Source organism: Pithys albifrons, chromosome 14, assembly GCF_047495875.1.
Source record: "Pithys albifrons albifrons isolate INPA30051 chromosome 14, PitAlb_v1, whole genome shotgun sequence".
NCBI lineage: Eukaryota > Metazoa > Chordata > Aves > Passeriformes > Thamnophilidae > Pithys > Pithys albifrons.
In genome coordinates, this window is record NC_092471.1 from 6076828 (window position 1) to 6099696 (window position 22869).

At 51.0% G+C, this 22869-nt stretch overlaps 2 protein-coding genes across 3 annotated transcripts; one reads left to right on the forward strand and one right to left on the reverse strand.

The window, feature by feature from the left end:
• Positions 1-5675: 5675 nt before the first annotated feature.
• Positions 5676-14396, forward strand: TNMD (tenomodulin). Its single transcript, XM_071569416.1, has 7 exons — positions 5676-5755; positions 5879-6013; positions 9249-9389; positions 10151-10252; positions 12110-12263; positions 13479-13651; positions 13969-14396. Exons 1-7 carry the CDS (start codon positions 5708-5710, stop codon positions 14176-14178), a joined length of 963 nt encoding a protein of 320 aa, XP_071425517.1. The 5' UTR covers positions 5676-5707; the 3' UTR covers positions 14179-14396.
• A 2463-nt stretch (positions 14397-16859) lies between these two features.
• TSPAN6 (tetraspanin 6) lies at positions 16860-22209 on the reverse strand. Of its 2 annotated transcripts, XM_071569236.1 has the most exons (8): positions 22053-22208; positions 21763-21951; positions 21415-21489; positions 20777-20875; positions 20390-20545; positions 19639-19722; positions 17782-17881; positions 16860-17602 (listed from the first exon to the last, which is right to left on the reverse strand). In XM_071569236.1, exons 1-7 carry the CDS (start codon positions 22137-22139, stop codon positions 17813-17815), a joined length of 759 nt encoding a protein of 252 aa, XP_071425337.1. In that variant the 5' UTR covers positions 22140-22208; the 3' UTR covers positions 16860-17602; positions 17782-17812. The 2 variants fall into 2 exon arrangements, with proteins under 2 accessions (XP_071425337.1, XP_071425336.1); XM_071569235.1 differs by lacking the exon at positions 21415-21489 and having other exon boundaries at positions 22053-22209.
• Positions 22210-22869: the final 660 nt, after the last annotated feature.

Below are 22869 nucleotides of genomic sequence, written 5' to 3' on the forward strand. Positions count from 1 at the left end.
GGACAAGGGAAAATGGTGCTTACAGCAACACAGAGCAATTAATGGCAAAGGCCATCAACGGAAGATTTAATGACAATCAAAGAAAAACTAACTGCATTGAAATTCTTTAGCTTAATGGATTTTTTTTCTTGATTATTAGCATTTTGGAGTAATTTCAACCCTGTCTTAACTTGCTTTAGTAAGTAAACAACATTAATATATATATATCAGGTGACAATAAAACAAGGCAGGAGCCTATGTGATAATGAACTGATTCAGCAGGAAATGTTCAGTATGTTAAATATTTTAGGTTTTCTAAGCAGTCATAATATACTAGTTATTCTCTTCACACAATCCCAATACAATGAAGTCATTTTTACCAAAATTTTTCTTCTCCCTGTAGATTTTCTACTGACAAATTCTCAGTTGATGTGAGATACTGACCTGGCAGTCCCTCAACAGGGAACCTGGTAGCTCTCCCCGTGCTGATGGGCTTACTGCTGCTCCTGGAGGGACCCTGAGCATCCCTCCATCCTGCAGTGGGCCCCCAGACCTGCAGCACCACATCTACACCTCACTAAGGAACCAGCCTGGCCTCATCCACCTCTTTCACCTGCACCTCAGACATAGTCATTACAAAATTACCAGCTTCCAACGAAGCAGTCTGGCAATTAACTGCTGCCAGCAGAGCCTTGGCATCACTCCAAGCATCCGTCTGTTTCCATGAACAGGGAACCCAGTAACACCCATGTACGGTGGTTTTGGGCAACAGGCAACGGAGGGCAGATCACTGCAGGGTGAGGGGAGACACAGACCCATCACTCCCAAGTTATCCTATCCTTGCCTTCCTTTCTTGCACATCTAAGAGGAGCCTCAAAATATTCCTTCAGATCTAAACAACCCTCAAACTATTTTTAATAAAAGGCTTTTCAGTGTGACACCAACACACACGTAGCTTTCAATTACATTTTAGCGCTCCCAGTAGGAAGCAGCTCTTTATTGGGAAAAGTGACTTATGACAGTGCAGGATTATAGGTTTGGTCTTTGTGTTACAGGTATTCAAAGCCTGGTGAAAATAAAAACTGCTCAGCACATATTCTGTAGCTGAGCTAAGCCTTGTGCATGGGGAAGTATTTCAGAAGAAGTTAAGTGTTTGAAATAAAACCGTGTAGTCATCTGGTAGAACAGAGACATGAAATTGTTATTTATCAAGATGAAACTGGCATTTGGATAAAATTCTCCAGCGCTGTTAATAACTTCTGTTGACGAGGGAGTCGCAACAGCAGCAATGAGGCAGCCGTCCCCTGAGCTCAGAGGAGCGGGATTTTTCATGGGTTGTGAGCAAGGAGAAGCGTGTGCCTTCAGTAATAACTTTCTGAGCGCCTCCATCAGAACGGCCACCACGAATTTATCTTTTTCTTTTCTCTTCAAAAGCTTTGTCAGTTTTGAATAATATCCTGTGAGTAGAGGCTGCTGAAGTGCCACATGGCCATGTGCATCTCCAACACGTACTCCAACTCCCTGAGCAGTTTTATCATAATGATTAAGTTTCTTAACTTAAATCAAGGATGTCTCTGGAGTTCCCTACAACGATGTGAACTTAAGATAAACAATGAATGATGAATAGGCCAATTACTGAAACCTCCCTTACTGAAACTTTCAGCTGAGGCCGTACATGGCTGGTTGATAAGAGAAGGTACTCGTCGTGTCATCTGGCAAATGTTACCAAAAACGGGATGATTTGAAGCAAAGAGTTCTGTGTAATCAGGCACTGGATAATAAGCAATTCTTTTATATGTGATTTTTCCCTTTCTCTGTTTGCTGTTTGGGATGTTGGTAGTGGAGAGGGAGCCAGCAGCCTGAGCCACATGCACTCAAATTCTTCATTCTGGTGCAGAACCCTGCCACCTGCCCCCACAACTGGTCTCGGTTCAAGACACAAAAGTAGCAGGAGATGGCCAGGGGCTGTGTGGTGGTACTGCATATCTGCTGATGGTGAGGAAGCCTTTCCTGAGAGACCTACCCAAACCAGGGAACAGCCATTCCATAAGTCTACTGTCAGCGTGCTCAAAGCTTCACGGGTGCAACTGCAAAGGGGCACAGACACTTGGGACTACAGCTGAGGATCAAGGGACAGGCACCATGAACCAGGGATGCAGCACCTCAGAGAAGCTGCCAGACAGTCCTCTGGATGTATTTTGGGGATGAAGCACCTAAAAAAGCACAGCTAGAGGCATTCCCCTACGGAGAGACCTCACAGTGGAAGACAAGAAGAAGGGGTAAAAGCTGGTGGGGGTGAACACAATGGGGTCCCTCTGGTCCTGAGGCTCTGTGTCACTCCCCTGATTGTGTCCAGGAGCAAGTGTCACCACTGCCACCACACCACCCAGCAGCAAGAGCAGCATCCCGTGGTAAATGATATGATTTACTTACTGCCTATGGAATTGCCCAATTAATTCACTATCCACATTAATATTATGCCTCATTTTTAACTTTACTGTCTCCATCGTTCCAATTTAGTGCTGCTCAGAGATGCTGCCACTGACCTTAATGGGTTTTTCATTATAACAAAGAGCACGATATTAATCACAAGGGGGTTTCAACTGGAGGTTGCTGCCTGAGACCCACTGCTTTGGGGAGCTGCTTTTTAGTGGTTTGGAGACCTATTTTATTTCTGCCAGTCTTCTCGACCCCACTCACACTGTGTACAAAGATTCATGCTGTCCAGGAGGAATTTCTTGGTATAACATTTCCAGGCACGGAGATTTTATGCAGCAGTCAAGCTATGCTGCAGATATGATAGATTTTTCTGGGCAAATTGGAACAAGGAGTAGAAAACTGAAAGGATGCACCAGTCATAGCCAATGAGCCTCTTATTGTCCTGTATAAAAATCAAATGCCTTTTAATCATTTCAAATGTTCTTCTGGGTATCAATTAGTCACACATTAATATTGGTATTACTTCTCTCCCTCAGTTTGCATCAGATTAAATTCTCCCCTGTCATATGCACTCGTGCTCATTAGCTTCAAGGAAAATTAGTGATTGTTCCCTCTTCATTGGCACTGATGAGAGATTTTCATCAGAACTGCTTTTTATATAGAGAATCTGATTGTCACCTTAAAGTGATTGAGGGTTTTTCCCCCAAAATTGTTGTCTTTTTGTAAAAAAGTACTTTTCTTTTTCCTCTAAAACCCTGAACTCTGAGTTAGAGCATTGGGGAATGAGAGGGAAAAAATGTTCTTGATGAGTGTCATCCTGCAGTTTCTGTCAGTCTCTGCATTCCAACTATCTGTCTCATTGTCAGAATCCAGTGACTGTTGCACACCCACAGCTGATGAGGGGAGGACACTTGGGGTTGCACAGGGTTTTGCTGCTGTCAACCCCCTCGATTCAAGGCTGAGTATTTATAATCCTCTCTTTGGAGAGCAGCAGTGTGGAGGGATCTCACTCAGCTTCCTGTCCTGCATGGGGCCAGGACAGGCAGTGCAGAGCTGACTCTGCAGCTCCACATGTGTGTGTGTGTATGTATTCATTGTATGTGCTCACTCCCGTTGCACCCCATCCCTCCTGGGCAGCAGTGTCCAATTTTGCAGGCTGCAGCAGAACAAAGTCTCCAGCACAGCTGCAGGATTCGCCCACTCCCCCACCACTCACCTCGGCTGCTTCATCCCCAGCACTCCAAGTGCTGGAAGGGATGGGTGATATTTATTGAGTTTTATTAACTCCCAGCCCTGGGAGGTTCTCACCTCTTCCAGCTAATTCAGACACCCGACTCCTGCCGGAGTTACAGTGATTGCCATTAAAAAGCTTGACATTTACCTTACAACAGTAATAAAATAATAATGCCTAATTTAGTTTATGAGTGGTATTTGCAGTGTTTCCTGTGCCTTGAGTGGGGAATATGGTGAAGATCCCTCCTCTGCTGATCAATTACGTCTGTTTAACGCCACTGCTGTAATTCTTTCCTGTAATCAGAACCATCTTTCTGTAGAGCTGTTCCAAAGTTTTCCTCTGAAACTCTGGTTTTGACAAGAAAAGAAAATATTTTCAAATACTTCAGTTTCCAGTGAATAACAAAACCTTCTGAGATGGAACTTTCTAGTGAGAAGTGGAGACAGACAAACCCAGTGTCTGCACAGATTTGCTGTGTTTAGATTTCCAAAATCTCTCAGATGTTTTCAAAGGCTGCTTGTGATTGCTTTCGATTAAAAAGGGATTTTTTTCTCCTCCAAATAACCTCATCAATATGATTCCCTTCTGTTAACAGCTTCTTAAATACTAAATGCCCCTGCTGTGCTTTACACCTTTAGCACTGCAGAGGGGCTGTGGGGTGAGGTGCTCCTGCTGCTCCAGAGCCAGGGAGCCCAAACCCCTTGCAGGGAGCGGATACACACCAGGGCACAACCCTCAGCACACACATGTGCACGATGGTCTCCCCAAGCTGTTCATCATCTCCACCTCTGTCCCTCCAGGATTTACCCCCCCGGTTGCAGATAGTGATGTCCAGTGCTCACAAAGCCAACCCAGACCTGCTAAGAGCAATTTCTGTCTGCATTTCTCATCCTGAGCAAAACTCAATGTGGATTTTCTTTTTTTTCAGTGCAATTTTAATTACTGCATGATGCACTCTGGGTTTTTATTAAACAGCTTGGAAAAAGAGTCCATGCCAGCTCTTCTACACCAGGGAGCCTCATCCTGTTCAGACTAGAAACCTCACTCCAAATTTCTGAAAACCTTTCTTAAGATGGGTTCACTTCCATGAAGAAATGCTGCGATTTCAACAAATGGAAATTTTTGACCATAGATAAAGAAATAAGTTAGTCAGGAAATTCCTGGCTAGGCCAACTTTGGGGCAAGGCTCTGCACAAGGCAGGCGTGGGATGCCAGAGCCCTCCACAGGGAGAGATCGGGCTTCACAGCGCCCACACACTGTGCACATGTGTGTACGTGCACACCCATGTCCATGTTCATGCTAACACATTGCACACACACAGCTGTGTGCACACAGACACATGTACATACACACTCACACCCATGCCCATGTGCCTACACACACATGCTCACACACACACATACCCACATACATTTGCCCCCAGCCACACCCGTGTCGCCACACCATGCCAATGTTCCCCAGTCATGCCCATGTCCCCCTGCCACACCCATGTCCCCCCACCATGCCCATGTCCCCCTGCCATGCCCATGTCCTCCCACCATGTCCATGTCCGCCCCCCCATGCCCATGTCCCCCTGCCATGCCCATGTTCCCATGCCACAGAGGGACCTCACTGGCAGTTCTCAGGCTGTTCTTGCTGCAGAACCCCCTCACATGCATAAACAGAGGTGAGCAGCCCCCTGATTACAGTAGTGCCCATGTCCCCAAGCTCCAGGGGGACTGGCAGTGTTTGCACAGCCTGGGCACCTCCAGCTGTTGGTACATGGACAAAAGTGTAGGGCAGAAGCAGAGATTAAACAAAAAATGTGGCCCTGAACATGTGTGACAGACATCACACCATGAGGCTCATGTGGGCTCATCTCCAGCAGCGTGGGAATGGCTTGTGCCCTGCAGACAGGAGCACTGCAGGAGCGCCTGGGGCCCCACAGGCTGTGGGGAAGGCTGGCTGCACCTCCGTGGGGGCGGCCGTGACCCAGCCTTCCCACCGCGTGTGCAGCCAGAGCCTCTCTAACTCCACCTCGGAGCAGGCTGGAGTCCTCGCACACAGAGGAGACCATGGGAGGGACGGCTCAGGAGAGCCCGGAGCACTGCCGCTTTCTAGATGTAAGTTCATGGCTTACCTTGCCCTGCATCTCTGTAGCACCATAAATATGCTTCTCCTCATACGTGTCCTCCCTCCGTGGCTCCTCCACACAGCTTGGCTATCACTCTTTTGTCATTAATTAGGCAGAAGAAGCCAAGCCGAGGAAGAAGAGCTGCCCCACGTACCAGCTCTGTGGACTGCTCCTCAGCGTGCTGCTCCTTTCTCTTATTCTGATATTTTTTGGTGTCAAATACCTCTGGAACCCAACACCCAGAAAAGTAAGTAAAACCTCTTTGATCCAGCATTTCAAAGCCTTGCTTCCCTAGAGAGATCTGTCCCCCTCCCCTTAACTCACTGAAACTTTTAACTACTCCCCAAAACCCAAGCAACTTCACAAAATGCATTTTCTCAGACCACAAGTATTCATGGGACTTTTAAAAATCTCTGTATTATTCATAACTAGCTTTTACTTTATACAGCCTGGGTTTTTTCCCTGTCATCGCATTCTTTCCCCAGTTGACAATTACAGGGGATGGGAGCAACGCCACAAAGAGTTAAAGTTACTCTTATTTCACCGGCAGCAAATTTTATGACAAGTAAGAAAATATTTTCCATTTCATTTCAATTATCTTGCCAGAAACCGGTGGAAAAGTCATTATGCCACCGCATAAAGAGGAGAGAAAGCCAGGACGCAGTGGTGATTGATTGTCATGGATTATATTTCTTACTTTAATGTGTCTGCAATGTGAGGGGACGGTGAGACTGTTTAGCTTCTGGAGGAGCTCCTGCTAACTGGATTGGGCTCATTTATTCCCAGCACCAGAAGGGCAGTGCTGTAAGTGCCAAACGTGTTGGGGCAGCAGCAGGACTGTGCATCTCCCATCCATCTCTGCCTGCTGCTGACAAGCATCCTGACAATTCTGCCAAAACCCTTTTTTATTCCCATACCCCAAGTAAATCACCTAACCTTGAAGCCAACAGCCTGCCTTGCACCCCTCATTCTCCTTTCTTTTGGATTTCCATGCTCATCCAGGAGGCCCCACTTTGCACCCTGGCACCAGCAGGTTTTGACAACTCTCAAGAACATCTCCAAAATTCCTGTGTGCAGCCAAGGCAGCCTCTTTCCCACACTGGCATGTCCTCTCTCTTCCCTGTCCCATGCCAGAGCTGCTTCAGCCTGACCAGGCTGCCCTCCTGCTGGGTGGAGGAAGCACCCTGCTTGCTGGAAACTTTGTCTTCTTATCAGCAAATAGAAATTAATACCCTCCAAAATAAAAGAAAAAGCAATAAAAGGCATATGTGCCTCCAGGATCCTGCCAAGATGGTTATAAAGTCTCTACTGTTCCTAGAAAAACAGGGGTCATGACAGCCATGAGGGGAAGAGGCTGTTAACTCCTGGAGGGGAGGATTTCTCCAAGCCAGCAGCACAGAGACGTTGTCACAGCCTCATAAAGGATATACAGAACACCAGCCCTTGGCATCCTCACTGGTTGGCACTGGCAAAGTACAGTGTTCATCCAGCCCTCCCAACACCTGATGAGTAGATAAGTGGAGCATGAGGTCACACAAAAGCAGAGATGTTCCAGCGGTGGAGCTGCCTGCTGACACTGCCAGTCTCCAGCACTGCTGTGTCCCTATGGCTGCAGGGCTGGGTCTTCTTCAGCAGAAGCCCTCAGGGAAAAGCAGGATGGGGGAGGCTGGAAGTTCCTAACACTCAGAAATATAAACCAAGGGGAATTAAACTCTTTAAAGAATAAAACCCCCTTCAAATTCCCTCAATGTAACCAGAGAGTGGAGAAAAACTTGAAAGAAGAGTTGTTCCTCCAGGAGGTGGCTTTGGATGTGGCTCTGCCCTCTGCATGGCAGCATTCACACCCGCCGGCACAGACTGCGAGCGGAGATGATGGTTCAGCTAACAAGGGGTTCATCACAACCTCACAGGGGGACATATTTCAGCGATTCGCCAGAAAGTGTCATTTTTAGCCCTATAAAACATCTCATAGCTCTCTGAACAGCACAGAGCTGGCAAAGCCCAAGTGGGTTAGCTGGACACTGCACTGGCCAAAGTAATCCTTTGTAAATGGAGAGGCACTCGAAGGTAAGGTGTCACCTGGGATCCTGCCCTCCTAGAAATGATTTATGGCACTGTGCACATTTTGTCAGTCAAAGCCAGCGGTCTTACAGCCTTTTTTGGCTTCAGACAGTTTTTACCATATCATAAAATCCATTGAGAGCTATATATCCTTATAAAAGCTTCCTGCAGACCAACAGGAGATGCTCATGGCTGCCAAGGTGCACATCACTCCTCTAACCTTTAAGCAGGGGTGAAGGTACCCAGCAGTTCCCACCTGCACAGTCAGTTCTCCTCCTAGGTGAATGCAAAATGGGGGATACTGATGCTGGAAACACTGCTAAGAGACTTTGAACCTCCTGATGGGGAGAGACGTGCAGGAACCAGGAGGCTATGAAAGGGGGTTGGGTTGGCACTGAAGGCAGAGCCCCTGCCCCATACCAGTGGGGCCAAGGTCCTCCTTCCCTGTCTCCATAGCCATGCTAGGGGATGAACAGGGCTGTCCCATTCCTCCTCCCTGCCCAGTGGACTTGAGGGGTTTTGCACAAGCCCTTTGCTTCCACACAGCACCGTTTGATTTGGGAAATGAGACTCCCCAAGGCTCTCCGGCTCTTGCCGCGCCAGCAGGATCATTTTTGTGCTTCAAACAGCGCCTGCCACTACTCATCCTTTAAGGGTCAGGCATCCACAAAGACTGGAGGGCTGCTGGGCTGGCTGAGTGCGGCGAGCACCTGCAAGGAGGAGAGGGCTACTCCCTCCGGCGCTGCTCACCCCGGCTCCCCGTGGGGATGAGAGCTGCTGGAAAGCCGGCTGCTACGCCCTGAAGCTCTTCAGCAGCCCCCGAGGAGGTCTTTGATCCACAGGCAATCCTTGATCTCCTCCAGGCAGAGAGAGGCTCTTACCTCTGCCTTTCCAGGAAAAACAGAATGCGCAAGTGAGCTGAGGGCACAGTGATGGAGTAAGCGAGATGGGGATTCAATGATGGAACAAGAAATTCAGGGACAGAGTAATGAAGAAAGCAAGCCAGGGAGAAGGGAAATGTGATCCTCTTGGATTCAGGACTTCAGTCCAGACTGGGATGTAGTCAGGCTCATGCCACAGAAAGCACCAGGAAAAGCTAAGCTGTGACAAAGCTCCTGGTGCAAGTGTGTGATGAGCATCTTTTCCTAAGTTTGACACATATCCCAGGCTTGATAGACAAGTTGCCCCTCATCATGGCTGCATCCTGCTCTTCTGCTGAGTCCTGGCACCTGTGAGCTGCCTCTCCTTATGCTATCCAGGTCATTTTGGCACAGAGCCAGCATGAGAGTAAGCAGCCATTCCCATGACAGGATACCCAGCATTGGTGATCATTCACCCAGCACCAACCTATTTGCCCATTGGACAGCATGTGAAACTGGGGCCCTGCTGAGCTGACCCCTGTGTGACTTTGGCCCTTGCAGGTTTATGACATGGAACACACATTCTTTAGCAATGGTGAGAAGAAGAAGATTGTGATGGAGATTGACCCACTGGCCAGGACGGAGACCTTCAGTAGCGGGAATGGCAGTGAGGAAATCCTGGAGATCCATGACTTCAAAAACGTGAGTGTGGCTGCTTGTCCCTGAGACCGTGCAGTTTTGCAGCAGGACTGGTGGAATCATTTAGGGCACTGTGGATCAGCTGAAGTCCCAGGACTATTTGCTCCTGCATCAAGGAGAGTAATGCTCCAACTCTGAGGGGGTGCTTTCAAAGGAAAGGATATGTGTATCTGCATAAGTTTCCATTGGTATTTTATAGTAGCTCTTCAAACTAGACTTAGCTATTGGATTTACCCTTGCAAAGGAACACAATCATCATCAGTCTATCCAAGCCCAGTACATTCATCTGTCTGGAGAGCATTAAAACCTCATGACACTGTTGTAGGCTCTCTCTGAAACCTAATTAAAATTTGTAGGGAAATACCCCGTGCAGTGACATATGGTAAAATTTTGAGCTAATAGCCTAGCAGGAACTGGGGGCTGAATGTTCATATAACCATAACGGTCAGATGCTATTCTGCATATTTTTATTTATGATAATGAGAGCTCATGATAGTTATAAGGAGAAGGAGAATGAAGTAAAATTTTATGACTACCTGCTTTAAAATATTTGCAAAAATCCCAGTTCTCCCAAACCATAAAATGCAATATCCCTTAGGAGAACCTGTTAGTGCATCTTAGCACTACTGCTGAACAGAGCTGGCACAAAAACATAACAGAAAAATTATGACTAAGCCCTTCTCCAGCTGTACCCTCTGTACAACGGGTTATACATCCTCCTCTTTGCCCTGACTACTTTTTGGGTGTTTGCTTTGATCCTGTAGGGAATAACCGGCATTTTCTTTGTGGGACTTCAAAAATGTTTCATCAAAACTCAGACTAAAGTCCTGCCTGAGACTACAGAGGCCAAGATCCCCGAGCTTGAGGTAGGTGAATAAAACAGGGCACTTCCACCCTCAGCAAAACCCACTCCTTTCCCTGTCATAGGAGAGTAGCCACCATCCCCACTGCCCTCCCATCTGCTCCAGCCTTCCCAGAAATGCTGCAATAAAGCAATAATGAGTTGTGATCACTTCATAAAATGCTCTTATTTCAGAGGATTGCTTATAAAAACAAGTGAAAAGAGATAGGATTAGACAGTGACAGACAAAAACCTCTCAGCACAATACCGGAGATCAAGAGCAATAATCCTGTTGTAGTAAAAAGGTCGCAAGGCAGCTCAGGATTAGCAGGCACCAAAAAGTCAATCAAATTGTTTTCTCCAAGATTTGAGCCTCCTATTCTCAAGGAGAATGAGGCAGAAATAAGGGATTTATAAGAGCAACCACTTTTAAGAAATGCGATTTGAGAAAACTTGGCGTACAGATCCGAGAGGTGGGAAGCACCAGGCTGGGCCACTTCCCTGTCCTGCATGGACTATCCTCCCACTGATGTGCCTGATTGCCTCCTGCATCCATTTACCTTTTACCCACTGCACCCTACTGCAAGGAGCCTCATGTTTTGCATGCTGCATGGAAAAAAGTGTTGGACTCCATAATTTAACCCCTCTCTGACAGCCTGCCCTGAAGTGATGGCTCAGTTCCTTGACAGCCATTGTCCCCTGTCCCCAGCCCCATCCCCAAGGCCCCGGTGGTGGCACAGCCTTCCTGCCTCTGCATTAGAGAAACGACAGGTGTTAGGAGATTGAATCCCCCTCAAGGAAGCCGCTGCAGATAAAACACCAGCAGGACACGTGTTTGAAATGAAGCGTGGGCAGAAACATTTCCCTGAATCATGACCCAAATTCCCAGACACCGATTCTTTGATTATGCCCTAAGAAGCTAATAGATCTTTTCAGCTACCATCGTAAAAGGGATATGACTTCCCAGGCTTTAGCAGAACATCGCCCCGGGTAGAGAGCTGAAATGTAAAACCCAATGAGATAAATGTAGATTTAAGCTCTAGTCATCTCTTCTCAGAGCCTGCATGCTGCCAGGTCCTGCAAGCAGCACCGCCCCAACCCCGCGGCTTCTACCAGAGACTCCAAAAATGACCCAGACTGGGTCAGGTTGTGTTGGCTCCTTCCTATGTCTTCCCAAAGCCATAAGAAAAAAACTCTATAAAAGAGATATATATCTCCAGATGCCTTCTGAAGAGAAAAATGCCTTTTGCCAGCTTGCTCTATGGGCTACCACCACCAACATAGACAATGTTGCCTTGGCAGAGAGCTCAGCACAGACCCATCCAATAATCTTTATATATCTCCCTCCCTAAGTGCCTGACAAAACACACCATGGACTAATGCAATGGCAGAGACATGTAGTATAAATTACAGAATACAGCCGTGCAAAGAATTTCTGTGAGGAATAAATTAAAGCGTTCGATCACAAAATCAGTAGCAGAAGGAGAGAGGAATTAAGTACTAAGAGCAAAGCAGAGAGGAAATGTTTTAATCTTATGTTTTAAATGAATTGGGGTGCTCCAGAAGGCTCTTCCAGATGGTGGGGACTGCACAGAAGAAGGCTCTTGGATAATGAACTAAGGGAGGAGAGACCAGAGTGGTTGCTGACTGGAGGTGGACAGGAAAGACAGGGTTTGTGATGAGTCCCCCCATGTGAGGACAAGCTGAGTACTTTGTGTTACCCAGTGAACACCATGAGCCAAAGCCAATAAAGTCCAAAGGCTCTCTGGGAGGGGAAAGGTGTCTCTGGGTAAGCCAAGGGAAGGAGAAGCAGCCTGTGGTGGGGAAAGGGTGTCTCCCACATAGATGACCATGCCAGGGTCAAATATTGCTCTTCTTCCAGGGAGAAGAAATCACCACCACCTACTTTGAGCAGTCCATTGTCTGGGTGCCTGGGGAAAAGCCCATTCAGAACAAGGAATTCCTGAAGAGCTCCAAAATTTTTGACATCTGTAGAAACATGACCATCTTCTGGATCCACCCCACACCTATAGCAGGTAGAAGGAGCCATCTGCTCCCCAAGGTGCTCATGAGCCCCCTCACTGAGAGCAGGCCTGTCACATACCCATGGTCCCACTACCATGCCCCTACTGTGGTGGTGGGAGCCCATTTTCACAGCCTCCTGTACATCTCAGACATGAACACAATGTTGCCCCTGACCACTGGAGGTCATGGCCAACGTAATAGCAGGGGCTGAAGTTTCTCTCTGCAAAGCACTTGTCTCTGCCAGCTCCCCACTGCCCTGCACTTTGCAGTGACCACCCTCCTCGTAACAAGTTTAAAAACCCAGTCCTTTGTACCTGCAAAGAAACTAGCGCTGCTGGAAACTGGGACGCCTAAATTCTCGTCACTGCATGAACATCAGAGTATGAGCAGACATCTGCATCTAAATCACACGGCAGGGTTGCCACCTCCAGCTGCTCACTACATAGCCCGCACAGAGGTTGTGGCCTCTGAGATCTGCCAGTGTAATTACCCTTTTCTCTAACCCACTTCCAGCCCAATGAGCTAGTTTAAAAATCCCTACTGAGAAAACTTCCTCTGCTCTGCAGCCACAGAGCCACATCGCATACTCCACAGGTTCCAGCGAGCTCACAGCCATCAGTGGTCCTGAGGGCAGGTGGGCATCAGAGGTCCCTGATGCAGAGGGAGACTGGGATCCTTCACTGTTGTCCTCTTTCTGCTTTCTCGTCCCTGCTGCTAGACCCCACCTGCAGTGGTGCTTGTGTCCCAGGTCAGTGTGTCCAGCTGGGTCACCAAGGTCCTTCCAAAGCCTTTGCCAGGACAGCAGTGTCCCAAGGCTGCCTGGCATCTCCTCCAGCAAAGGAAATTAATGCTCCTGTGGGTCTTACCTAAGCTATAAGTGCCGTAACTGGCCATAAGCTGCCCAAAATTATGTCACTTTTCTGAGAGTCTTCAAATGCATTCCACAGCAGCAGCATGAGGATGTGCTTCTACACACCCAAAGCCCCATGCAGAATATTCCAACAGCACCCATGGACACCCATAACCCGTGGGCATGGGGAAGGGTCATTATCTCCTACAGCCTGTCCCCCACGCTGGGTAAGAGCAGAAAGCAATGGAGTACTGGTTTGCTGCTGGGCTTTTCCTGTACCTTGGCACCAGATTTTGGTAGAAACATTCATTTTTGCTGCTGCTTTTTTCCCCCTGCTCCATGGTTGTTGACAGCAACATTTGGGCTCTTCCTGTAGCACCTGAGCTGGCCAGCCTTGAAGGGGCAGAAGAAGAAGACCCTGAGCTGCTCATAGACAACCAGAGCTGGCTGGATGGAGGGAGTGAACACGAGGTAGAGAAGGATGCACAGCTGGGGCCCAAGCGTCGGGCACGGCAGCTCACTGAGGAGGACCTGCCCGTCAACGACTATGTGAGTGAGAGAACCACACACTGGGGTGCCCTGACCACGCTCTGGAGTATGTGGTCACACTCCTGCGGTGACCTGGCCACAGTCCTGGGGTATTTTGCCCATGGTCCCAGAGGGTCCTGGTTGTGCTCCTTGTAATGTCCTGTCCATGCTGCTGAAATGCCCTGTCCATGGCCCTAGGGTACCCCATCCATGTCCCCGGGATGCTCTGCCCATGTCTCTGGAGTGCCCAGGCTGCCCTCCAAATATATCCTGTCCATCTCCTGGGGTTGTCCAGCCACACATTCCCTCACTGCAGTGACTCTGTCTCTTCCTCTCAGTCAGAGAATGGGCTGGAGTTCCATCCCCTGTGGGACGAGCGAGGCTACTGCTGTGCCCAGTGCCGCCGTGCCAACCGCTACTGCCGGCGGGTCTGCGAGCCCCTCCTGGGCTACTACCCCTACCCCTACTGCTACCAGGGCGGGAGGGTCATCTGCCGCATCATCATGCCCTGCAACTGGTGGATCGCGCGGATGCTGGGCAGGGTGTAGCACCCACCACTGGGGTGCTGCCCCCTGCCCGCCAGCCGCGTCACCGCCCATCCAGGTGCATTCTGACAGAGCCAACATGCAACCTGTTTGATATCCAGTGAGGTGTAAACCTGCCGACTGTGACTCCCTCACCGTGTGTAACCCTCAGCATCCTGCGCTGCTCCCGCGGGGCTGGGGGGAGGCCACGCTCAAGAGCGTCGCTACCACGCTGAGCAGCAAGAGGCAAACAATAAACGTCTTGTATGAGCGATTGCAAAGAAAACGGCAAGTCGTTTAGTCTCAGTCTGATGCTTAATGGGTCTGAGAAGTGATCTAATTGCTTGGCTGACTCGTCACGAGCATCCATAACTCAGGTACTGGGACTGCCAGCACTCGCCTCACTGGAAACGTGCAGAGGTCCCTAATTTGCTCCTTGATAGTGCTGGTGGTTGTTCAGCATGTCTTGACCTCCTGTTCCAGCATGTTCTGATGTGTTCAGTAGTTACTGACAGCTCAGGGGTGCCACCAGTCCCCTCTGGAGTTGTGCCAGCACAGGCAGGCACAGGAGCTGGCAAAAGGAGTTCCCTGAGAAACCAAGCAGCCAAAGTCAGAGGGAGCATAGGTGTGGAAGACTCAAGTGCCACCAGTTGTCCCCAGCCCTGTCACAAACCTGAGCTCAGACGGGAAAAACTACGTCCTAGACACTACAGCTGCCCTGAGCAGGACACTGCCTGAGCAGTGCTGAGAGCTAACACCAAAAACCCTGTGCACTCCTGTGCAGCCCTCCTCTGCCCACAGCCTCAGGGCTCACCCCAGATCCAGGTTCAAACTGTCATCCCAGGGAAACAGCTGCAGTCAAGGGGCTCTGGCATCCTACAGGTGTCACTGGACAAAACCCTCTATGTGTCACCAGGGGGCAAATACTGCCATGGCCAGAATATACATATGGAGAAGGGAGGAGAAGTCAGACTCTGCTCACTGCCACTGTGCCAGGTACCAGCTGTGGTGTCCCCAGGGCTGCCAGGCCCTCCTCACATCTCTGCACCTCCCATGGGGACATAAGCATATTTTAAGGGCAGTTCCCTTTGTTCCGTTCATGGCTGTGCTGACAATGTGATTAAAACACTGGGAGCATGGTGCAGCAGAATTCCCCACATGGCATCCCAAGGGACACAAACCAGCCTTGGGGACATGAAGCATTTCTGACAAATCCCCTGAGACATTTATCCCCCTGAGAGGGGAGGTTCAAATATGGCAAGCAATGTGTGAAACCCACCCAGTCACAGCTCCTGAAAGAAACCAGAGCCCTGGGGCCAGGCAGCAACACTTCTGTGCCTGCTCAGTGTGTCCAGATGGGTGACCAAGGTGCATCCAATGCCTTTGCCAGGACAGCAGTGTCCCAAGTCAGTCTGGCACCTTGCCCAGCACATGTCTGTTCCTCTGGGACATCTCTCTAAATTAAAGAGACTGGTCTACGTAGGTGCTATTCAACCAGGTACGATCTGCACACTCGGATGGCCACAGTGTTGTCACTGCCCATGGGGATGAGCAGGCTGGACAAGTCTCCACACTTTCCAGATTGGCACAGGTTTTCCTGCAGTAGTTTGGAGACCCCCCCAGGCTCTTCATGTCACTCTCTGCAGGCACTATCCCTGTCCGCCTGGCATCACCTCCTCCAGCTGCCTTGAGAAGTGATCTCCCTGTGAAGGCAGGAGCACAGACCAGGGCAGGGTCCTTCCCTCTGTGCAGGCTTTCAGAGGATGGGCTTATCCAAACATGGCCCTGCTTCTCACATGTCCTTGCCCTGTCTCCATCCATCCGTTATTGCCGTCAGCCAATCTCCAGCCCAGTTTCCATGCTCTGACGCACTCTGCCTTGCCATCCCAGGCCAGGAGGCTTTCAGCCTGCCAGGAGCTGACAACCGTCTGATTTACTCACCTGGGTTAAATGCAACACAAGGATTTCAGGTGTTTCCCTTCAGATTCCTCTGTCAGCAGCAAGGCTGACCCGTACCAGGTCATTGTCTGCACCATGGGGTGACTGGGCTGGGACAGCTCACCCAGCACTGAGGTAGCATTTGCCAGAGCAGTGATGCTGGCAAAGGGCCACCACTGCTGCCCATGGCTTCACTGCTCCATTTCCACCTGCCTCCTCCCCAAGAACAGGACAGGCAGCCCCCCATCCAGTTGGACACAGCCCATTTGAGTTCAGTGTTCAAGACCCAAAAATCCCCCGAGCCTTGCAGAGAACTTCACACATCACCATGGCATCAGGCTCAGTAAGGCTGAAAAAACAGCCCAAAGATGAGCAGTAACAAATGAACATAAAGTCTTAAATCCACATTTCTTACCCTGGGGAGCATCTGGGGACTGCTCAATGCTGCCCTGCCCTTCTGCTCCAAGACAGAGGCCAGCCAATGATGCACGTGCTTGCACTGGGCTGAACTTACCCACCTGGCTCCTGGGCTGCGATGCTCCAGGCCTTCTGCTTCAGCACTCTTATACAACCTCTGCTATGAAAAAAATTCAATTACAGAAGTTATTTGCAAGCAGAAGTGCACCAGTGCACTGGTGGAGGAATGTGAATCACAATGGCCAGAGCTTTCCGCCTGGCCTGAGGTGAGCAGGTCACTCCCAGGGGAATTGATGCTCTGCAAGTAGAGGAATTTCCAGGACATGAAAGAAAAGTCAAGGAGGTTTCATAGAGTAAAATATCTTAATATTTATTGTGTCTCAGGATAAAAGAGTTCTACTCAATACACGAAATGAGTTGAAGCAGCATATAATACTGACAATCAAGTCACAGCTGACTCGGTGCAAGGACACCTACCAAAGTAAAGGCACCAGAAGCTACATCACCAAATCTCGCTACAGCTTACAAATAGCCACTATAGCCTGTACTTCAAGAAGTACAACTGTAAAAAAGTATATAAAACCCAGGGTAGGGATGAGAGAGAGCTTGGCAATAAGCCAAGACCTGGCTGAGCCAAGGCTTCAGGCAGGCAGGGCCATGTTTTAACGGGGCAACAGCCCCATCTCGAGAGCAACCACTTCTGGAGAGCAAGGGGATGTCAAGGGGCTGCCAGAGGGGAGAGGAAGCATCGCTTTCCCAAGAGAGGCACTGAAGATGAGCACTGGGAGTCCCATGAGGACCCAAGCACAGTGGGTTCAACACGGCACGACACTGCACTGCCGAGGAAATAGCTAGGGGCTGCAGCGCCCGGAGGAATGTGCTGGCTGTAACCACCGCAGCTACACTAATTATCCCAGACGGTGGCACAGCAGAGTAGTGTCAGGACAAGTCCCTGAGCGCACCAGGACAGCTGCTGCGCTCATTTCTATGAGCCAGCCGAGAAGATCAGTCAGTTCAAAGCAAGATTTCACGACGCAGCATCCAGAGGAAAACTGGAGGTGAAGGCATCCTCCCCAGCCACGGAGAGCATTCCCTGCAATGTACAACAGCAAAGATTTTACAGATAGGATGGATTTACACACAGTTTAGAATGACACAGGAGACATGGTCTTGCAGGTGCCCTCTAAGCACACCCCCCACACATGGTGCCCCCATCCCAGGAGTGACCAGGCAGCAGCCAGCAGTGCAGAGCCCACTAACATACAGACATACCCAGCAAGAGGCACAGCGTGCTGGGGACCAGCTACACCATCTCATACTGATTGTTCGTGATGTACCGGGACAGGCAGCAGGCAAGAATGATGCCAATCAACTGAAACAGAGAAAAAAAACCACATATCAGAGGCAGCCAAAACCAGGATGAGGTGTTCTAAGGAGAAAACCTGACATATTGCTCTGGAGTTATACAAAATTCAAGGATGGACAGTGTTGTTTACAAACCACAACAGGGGTTGATGCACTTTGCTTTGGGATTGCTGAAAGGGGCTCAAGAAGAGGATCCTGACAGGCACCAGTCAAACAAGCTCCTCACAAGAGATGTTCCACATCCCATCCCATTACGTTTTGCTTCATGAAGCATCTACTGTTTTATGGTAATTGTGGAGATTATACAGATATCAGAAGAGTCACAGCCAATTACACAGCCACCAGAGATCAGCAGCACCTCTCCCTGTTGCAAGGGCAGTGGGGAAGCAAGGCTGCTGTTCTCAGATCAGCATCTGAAGGACACGGTACTGCTATCACAACATGCTCTGTTATCACAACATGACCTCCCAGGACCCACACAGACATTCAGGGCCAGATCCTGCACAAGTCTGGCCTTCATGAGCAAAGTTAGAGGCACATCAGTACAATGGGTCCCTGTCAGCCACACAGCCAGCATGGCTTGCTGAAGGAGCAATAAAAGCTAGGAACTGGTTATAATTCCCAAGCCTACTGTGAGCTGAGATAATTTTTTAGCTGGAAGTGTGTGTGCAGTTCACCATTTGTGTGTCAGCCACACCTCAGTGACCCCACAGCAAGCACAGCTCAACCAAGTAGGAGAGCGAGGCAAGTGGCTGGGCATAGCAGAGTGGCTCCAGCTCTCAGGCTTTCCCAAAGCACTGGGTAGCATAAGCTGCAGCCAAGGGCTACCAGCTCATGTCTCTACCCCAGTTCAGTCCATCCATTACAGAAAACACATCAATACACACATTACAGCAGAATATCTTGGTGGGCTTCTTTCTCCCCATGCCAGCGTGGGCAGCCAGTGGTCCTGGCCAGCAGCACCTCTGTGTGCTGGATAAAGGGGAGGGGGAATTTAAGCCCCTCCAAAGCCAAAGCCAGCTGCTTAGCACTGCGAGCCCAGCAAGCTTCCACAATCCAGCTAAAGGAGGTACAACTGCACATCCTGCAGCTCCCGCTGCAGTGCATCGGAAAACCCTCAGCACCTTAGGAAACCCCAGTGCAGCGTCAGCATGCCCAACACCCAGCGTGGCGGAGCTGGGGGCAGGGGCCTCTCATTTCCTGCCGGGATAAAGCCTGCCGGAGCAGGGCCTGGCGAGCATGCTGCTGCTGCAGCTCCTGCAGGAAGTGGCCTTCAGGATAAAGGAGAGGCTGGGGAGTGGGAGGGAGAGGACACAATGGTAGGGTATGGGCATCAGCCACCAGCACAAGTGGTGCTCCATGGGCACTCATAGGGATCCTGCCACACAGAAGTGATGCCAAAACACCCCCCTGGTAACAACCGAGGTCAGTGGGTAGGAAAAGGAAGGGCACAAATTTGCCAATAGCAGGCACAGGGAGTTTGTTTGTCTCTGTCTGGGTTTTCTTAAGTCAGTGGTTCCAGAGAGGAGCTCTTCCCAAATAACCTGGGCTTATGGAAAGAGAACTAGTGCTTCAGCCCTGTGTGTAAGACTGGAGCCTGCACAGTGGTGAGATGAAACCGATGGGGAATCTGTGGAACAGCTGCTCCTCCTTGGCTGAAACCGGCCGTGCCTTTTGTACACATCGGACTTTGAACCGAAATTAAATACCTCCAGGCACACTAGCTTCACTGTACTTTTCCCAAACTAGGAAAGGGAGATTTACCTGGAAACATGCAATGCCAAAGGAGATTCCAGCCACAACACTCATTTTGGACTCCATTGTTGATGTCACCAAGAAAAAACAACCCTGCAGAGGAGGGAAAGGAAGCACATGAGTCCAGTACTTTCCAACCCCAGGAGTGCAAAATGGTATTTCCCCAGAGCACCAGAAGCTCCAGGGGATGATGCTCCTGTGCAGACAGATGTGGGGTTCTGGCTGCCCCCCACCCACCTGATCTCAGCAAAGCAATTTCCTTATCAGTGCAGCCCCAGACAGACTCCCAGCCTGGACACCTTATCAAGGAGAGTACTGCCCTTGGGCTGTTCCGAGTTGAGCAAGGTGACTCATCAGAGAAACTGTGCCCTACCTATCCCTGCTTGATGAGGTCACCTGTGCTCACCACTAGGTCAGAACTTTGCACTAATGGGAGGTGTCAGCACTGGCAAAACAAACTTTACTGGGAAACTACTTTACTCACCAGTTCTCCAAAACACACTGCCCCAAGTGCCAATGCTTAGGTCCAGCTAGTCCCTGACCTCCAAGGGAGGAGTGAGGGGACCCCAGACAGGAGACAGTACTCCATACCCTTCCCCTACCTGCACTCCATGGGAGTCTCTGGGCCACCGAAGACCTGCATTGATAGAGCAGTTCTCCTTTCAAGCCTCCCAGGGACAGACTAGCCCTTCTCCATGCACACATCCCTGTCCTCCCCATCTCCAGGACCGGCAAGGGGATTTTTCTGAGCTTAACTTACATCCACAAACACTTTCAGCTTGGCCTTGTTTGGGTCTTTCAGGTCTTTCTCTGAGCAGTCATCCTGGCTCTTGCAACAGCTCCGGGGGATGCCTCTCTGGCTGAAGTATTCAGTCCTCTCCCAGTCTGAGTAGTTCTGCACTCCACAGCAGTGCAGCTGGAGAGGGAAGCACATTTGGGGAGCACAATCACACCAGGGTACCAACTCCCTGGTCCCACCATCACTGCCATGTGTCCCCGTCACTCATCTCTCCAGAAACTGCACCATCTCACCCAGCATCTCCCAAACTCCAAAGCCTGTGACAGAGACGCTGTCTCTGAGGGACACCGTGGGATAAGGGGAGCATTCCCACCCCCTGCCAGCCAGATGCCAGCCTGAGGTACTCACTGTCCTCTGAATGGTGTCAACAGCCTCACTGTGCCGATCCGCAGTCACGTTGTAGTCCTTCAAGGCCCGGTTCAGGTTACTCTCAAAGTTTGTCTTAATCTGCAGGAGAAAGGTCTCAGTGGTGGTGCCATCCCCTCCCACTCTCTGGGACCCACGTCCTCGCATTAGTCACTGCTTGGTGATGGCAGGACTGACTGGCCGTGGCCAGCAGACATTTCCCAGCCACCAGGCAATTAGAGGCTGTATTAAAGGGCAGGCTGGATGCACTGTGGCAGCAGGGATGCTGTGTGTAATAACAAGGACCTGCACAGTGCCAACTCCCCCCCAGCAGGCTGCTCTGTGGTGCAGGAACCCTCTGAGAAGGGCTTAATTACTGAAATTATTCCAGAAGATAAACCAGAGCCAGAGCCAAGGCTACTCTGCCTGTTCCAGTGGAGGAGCAGCGTGCTGGGCTGGGCTGACCCTGCACATCTCTCTGGGCCCTTACAAGGACCAAGTTGCTCTGTGGGCTGTTTTAACACCATTTTTGCTAAACTAAGCATTCACTCCCAGCAGCACCTCTGTCCCTCCAGTGACACCTGCAACTGCACAAGCAGCACCAAACTCACTCCAAGACAGTAGCGGCCGCCCAGACTCACCTCATGCCTGAAGACAAACCCCACGACAGCAGCCACCAGGACGATGAGGAAGATGAGGGACAGGAGCATGGCATACTGCGGACAGAAAGGGTGGGATGGGAGGGTGTAGGATGAGACAGGATGGGGTGATATGGGACAGGATGGCACAGGATGGGCCAGGATGGGGTAAGACAGGGTAAGATGGGGTGGAACGGGGTAGGATGGGGCAGAATGTGGTTGGAACGGGGTGAGTTGGAACAGGATTGGATGTGGTAGGAATGAGGTTTGAATGGGGCAAGTTTGGGCAAGACGGGATAGGGATGGGGTGGGGAAGGATAAGACGTTTCAGGATGGGTCAGGGCCACCCACCAGCTTGAGCATCCAGGTGCTGCCTCGGCAGGTGGCAAAGCAGCCGAAGGTGCCCAGGAGGACAACGACGGTGCCGGCGCCCACCAGGACGAAGGGTACATTGGTGGCCTTCTCGTCCAGCAGGGAGAAGTAGACGGCCAGGCTCACCCTGCCCCAGACGCCCACGGCCAGCAGTACAATGCCCGACACCTGGGGAGACGGGAAAGCTGCTGTGGCTATCGACTGTCGCGACAGCGCAGCGCGGCCGCGACTTGTCGCAGGAGGTAGGGCGGGGCGGGGTGGGCGCTCACCCAGAAGATGAAGGTGTAGGTGAGCAGAACGCTCTTGAGGCAAGTGATCACCGGCTTCGTCTGCAGCCGCCGCGACGGGGACGCCATGGCCGACACCGGGCGACTGTCGGTGCCGGGCCGGGGCCTCGGGGACACCCCCGGGCACGCCCCCGACCCGCCCCCGACCCGCCCCCGGAGGTGCCCGAGCGCTCACGGAAAGGGACGAGCCCGAACGGAGCGCGGAGCTCCTCCCCGGACCACCCGTGTCGCCCCCTGCCTGTCTCCTGACACCCCCTGTTCGATGGCGCCCGCTGCCTGTCCCGTGTCATTCCCTGCTTGTTTTCCTGCCATCCGCTGTCCGGTGTCACCTCCTGCCAGCCTCGTGTTATCCCCTGTCCGATGCAACCCCTGCTCCGTGCCACCTCCCGCCTGCCCCGTGCCACCCCCCTACCCGACCAATGCCACCATTTCCTGCCTCCCCGGTGCCATCACCTGCCTGCCCTGTGCCACCCTCCACCCTCTCCGTGCCACCTCCTGCCAGGTGCCAGGCAGTTCCTGCTCTCCTGCCCCAGCGGCTGCCGGTGCAGGCGCAGCCCCAGCGTGGCTCCCCCTCCCGTCCAGGTGTCCAACAGGAGAGCCACCCTGGCCCCCAGCACATGGCAGTGCCACCACGCCAGCGAGCGATGGGCTTCCTGCCCTCCGTGGGGTAAGCACCCCCATCCCCTCCTGGGGATGTCCCCGGGCTGCAGCGAGCCGTGAGCTCCCCACAATCGGCAGCAACAGCAGCAGCCCCTCCCGGCAGTCCTCTCCTGCTCGGGACAGCGTGTTATTAATCATT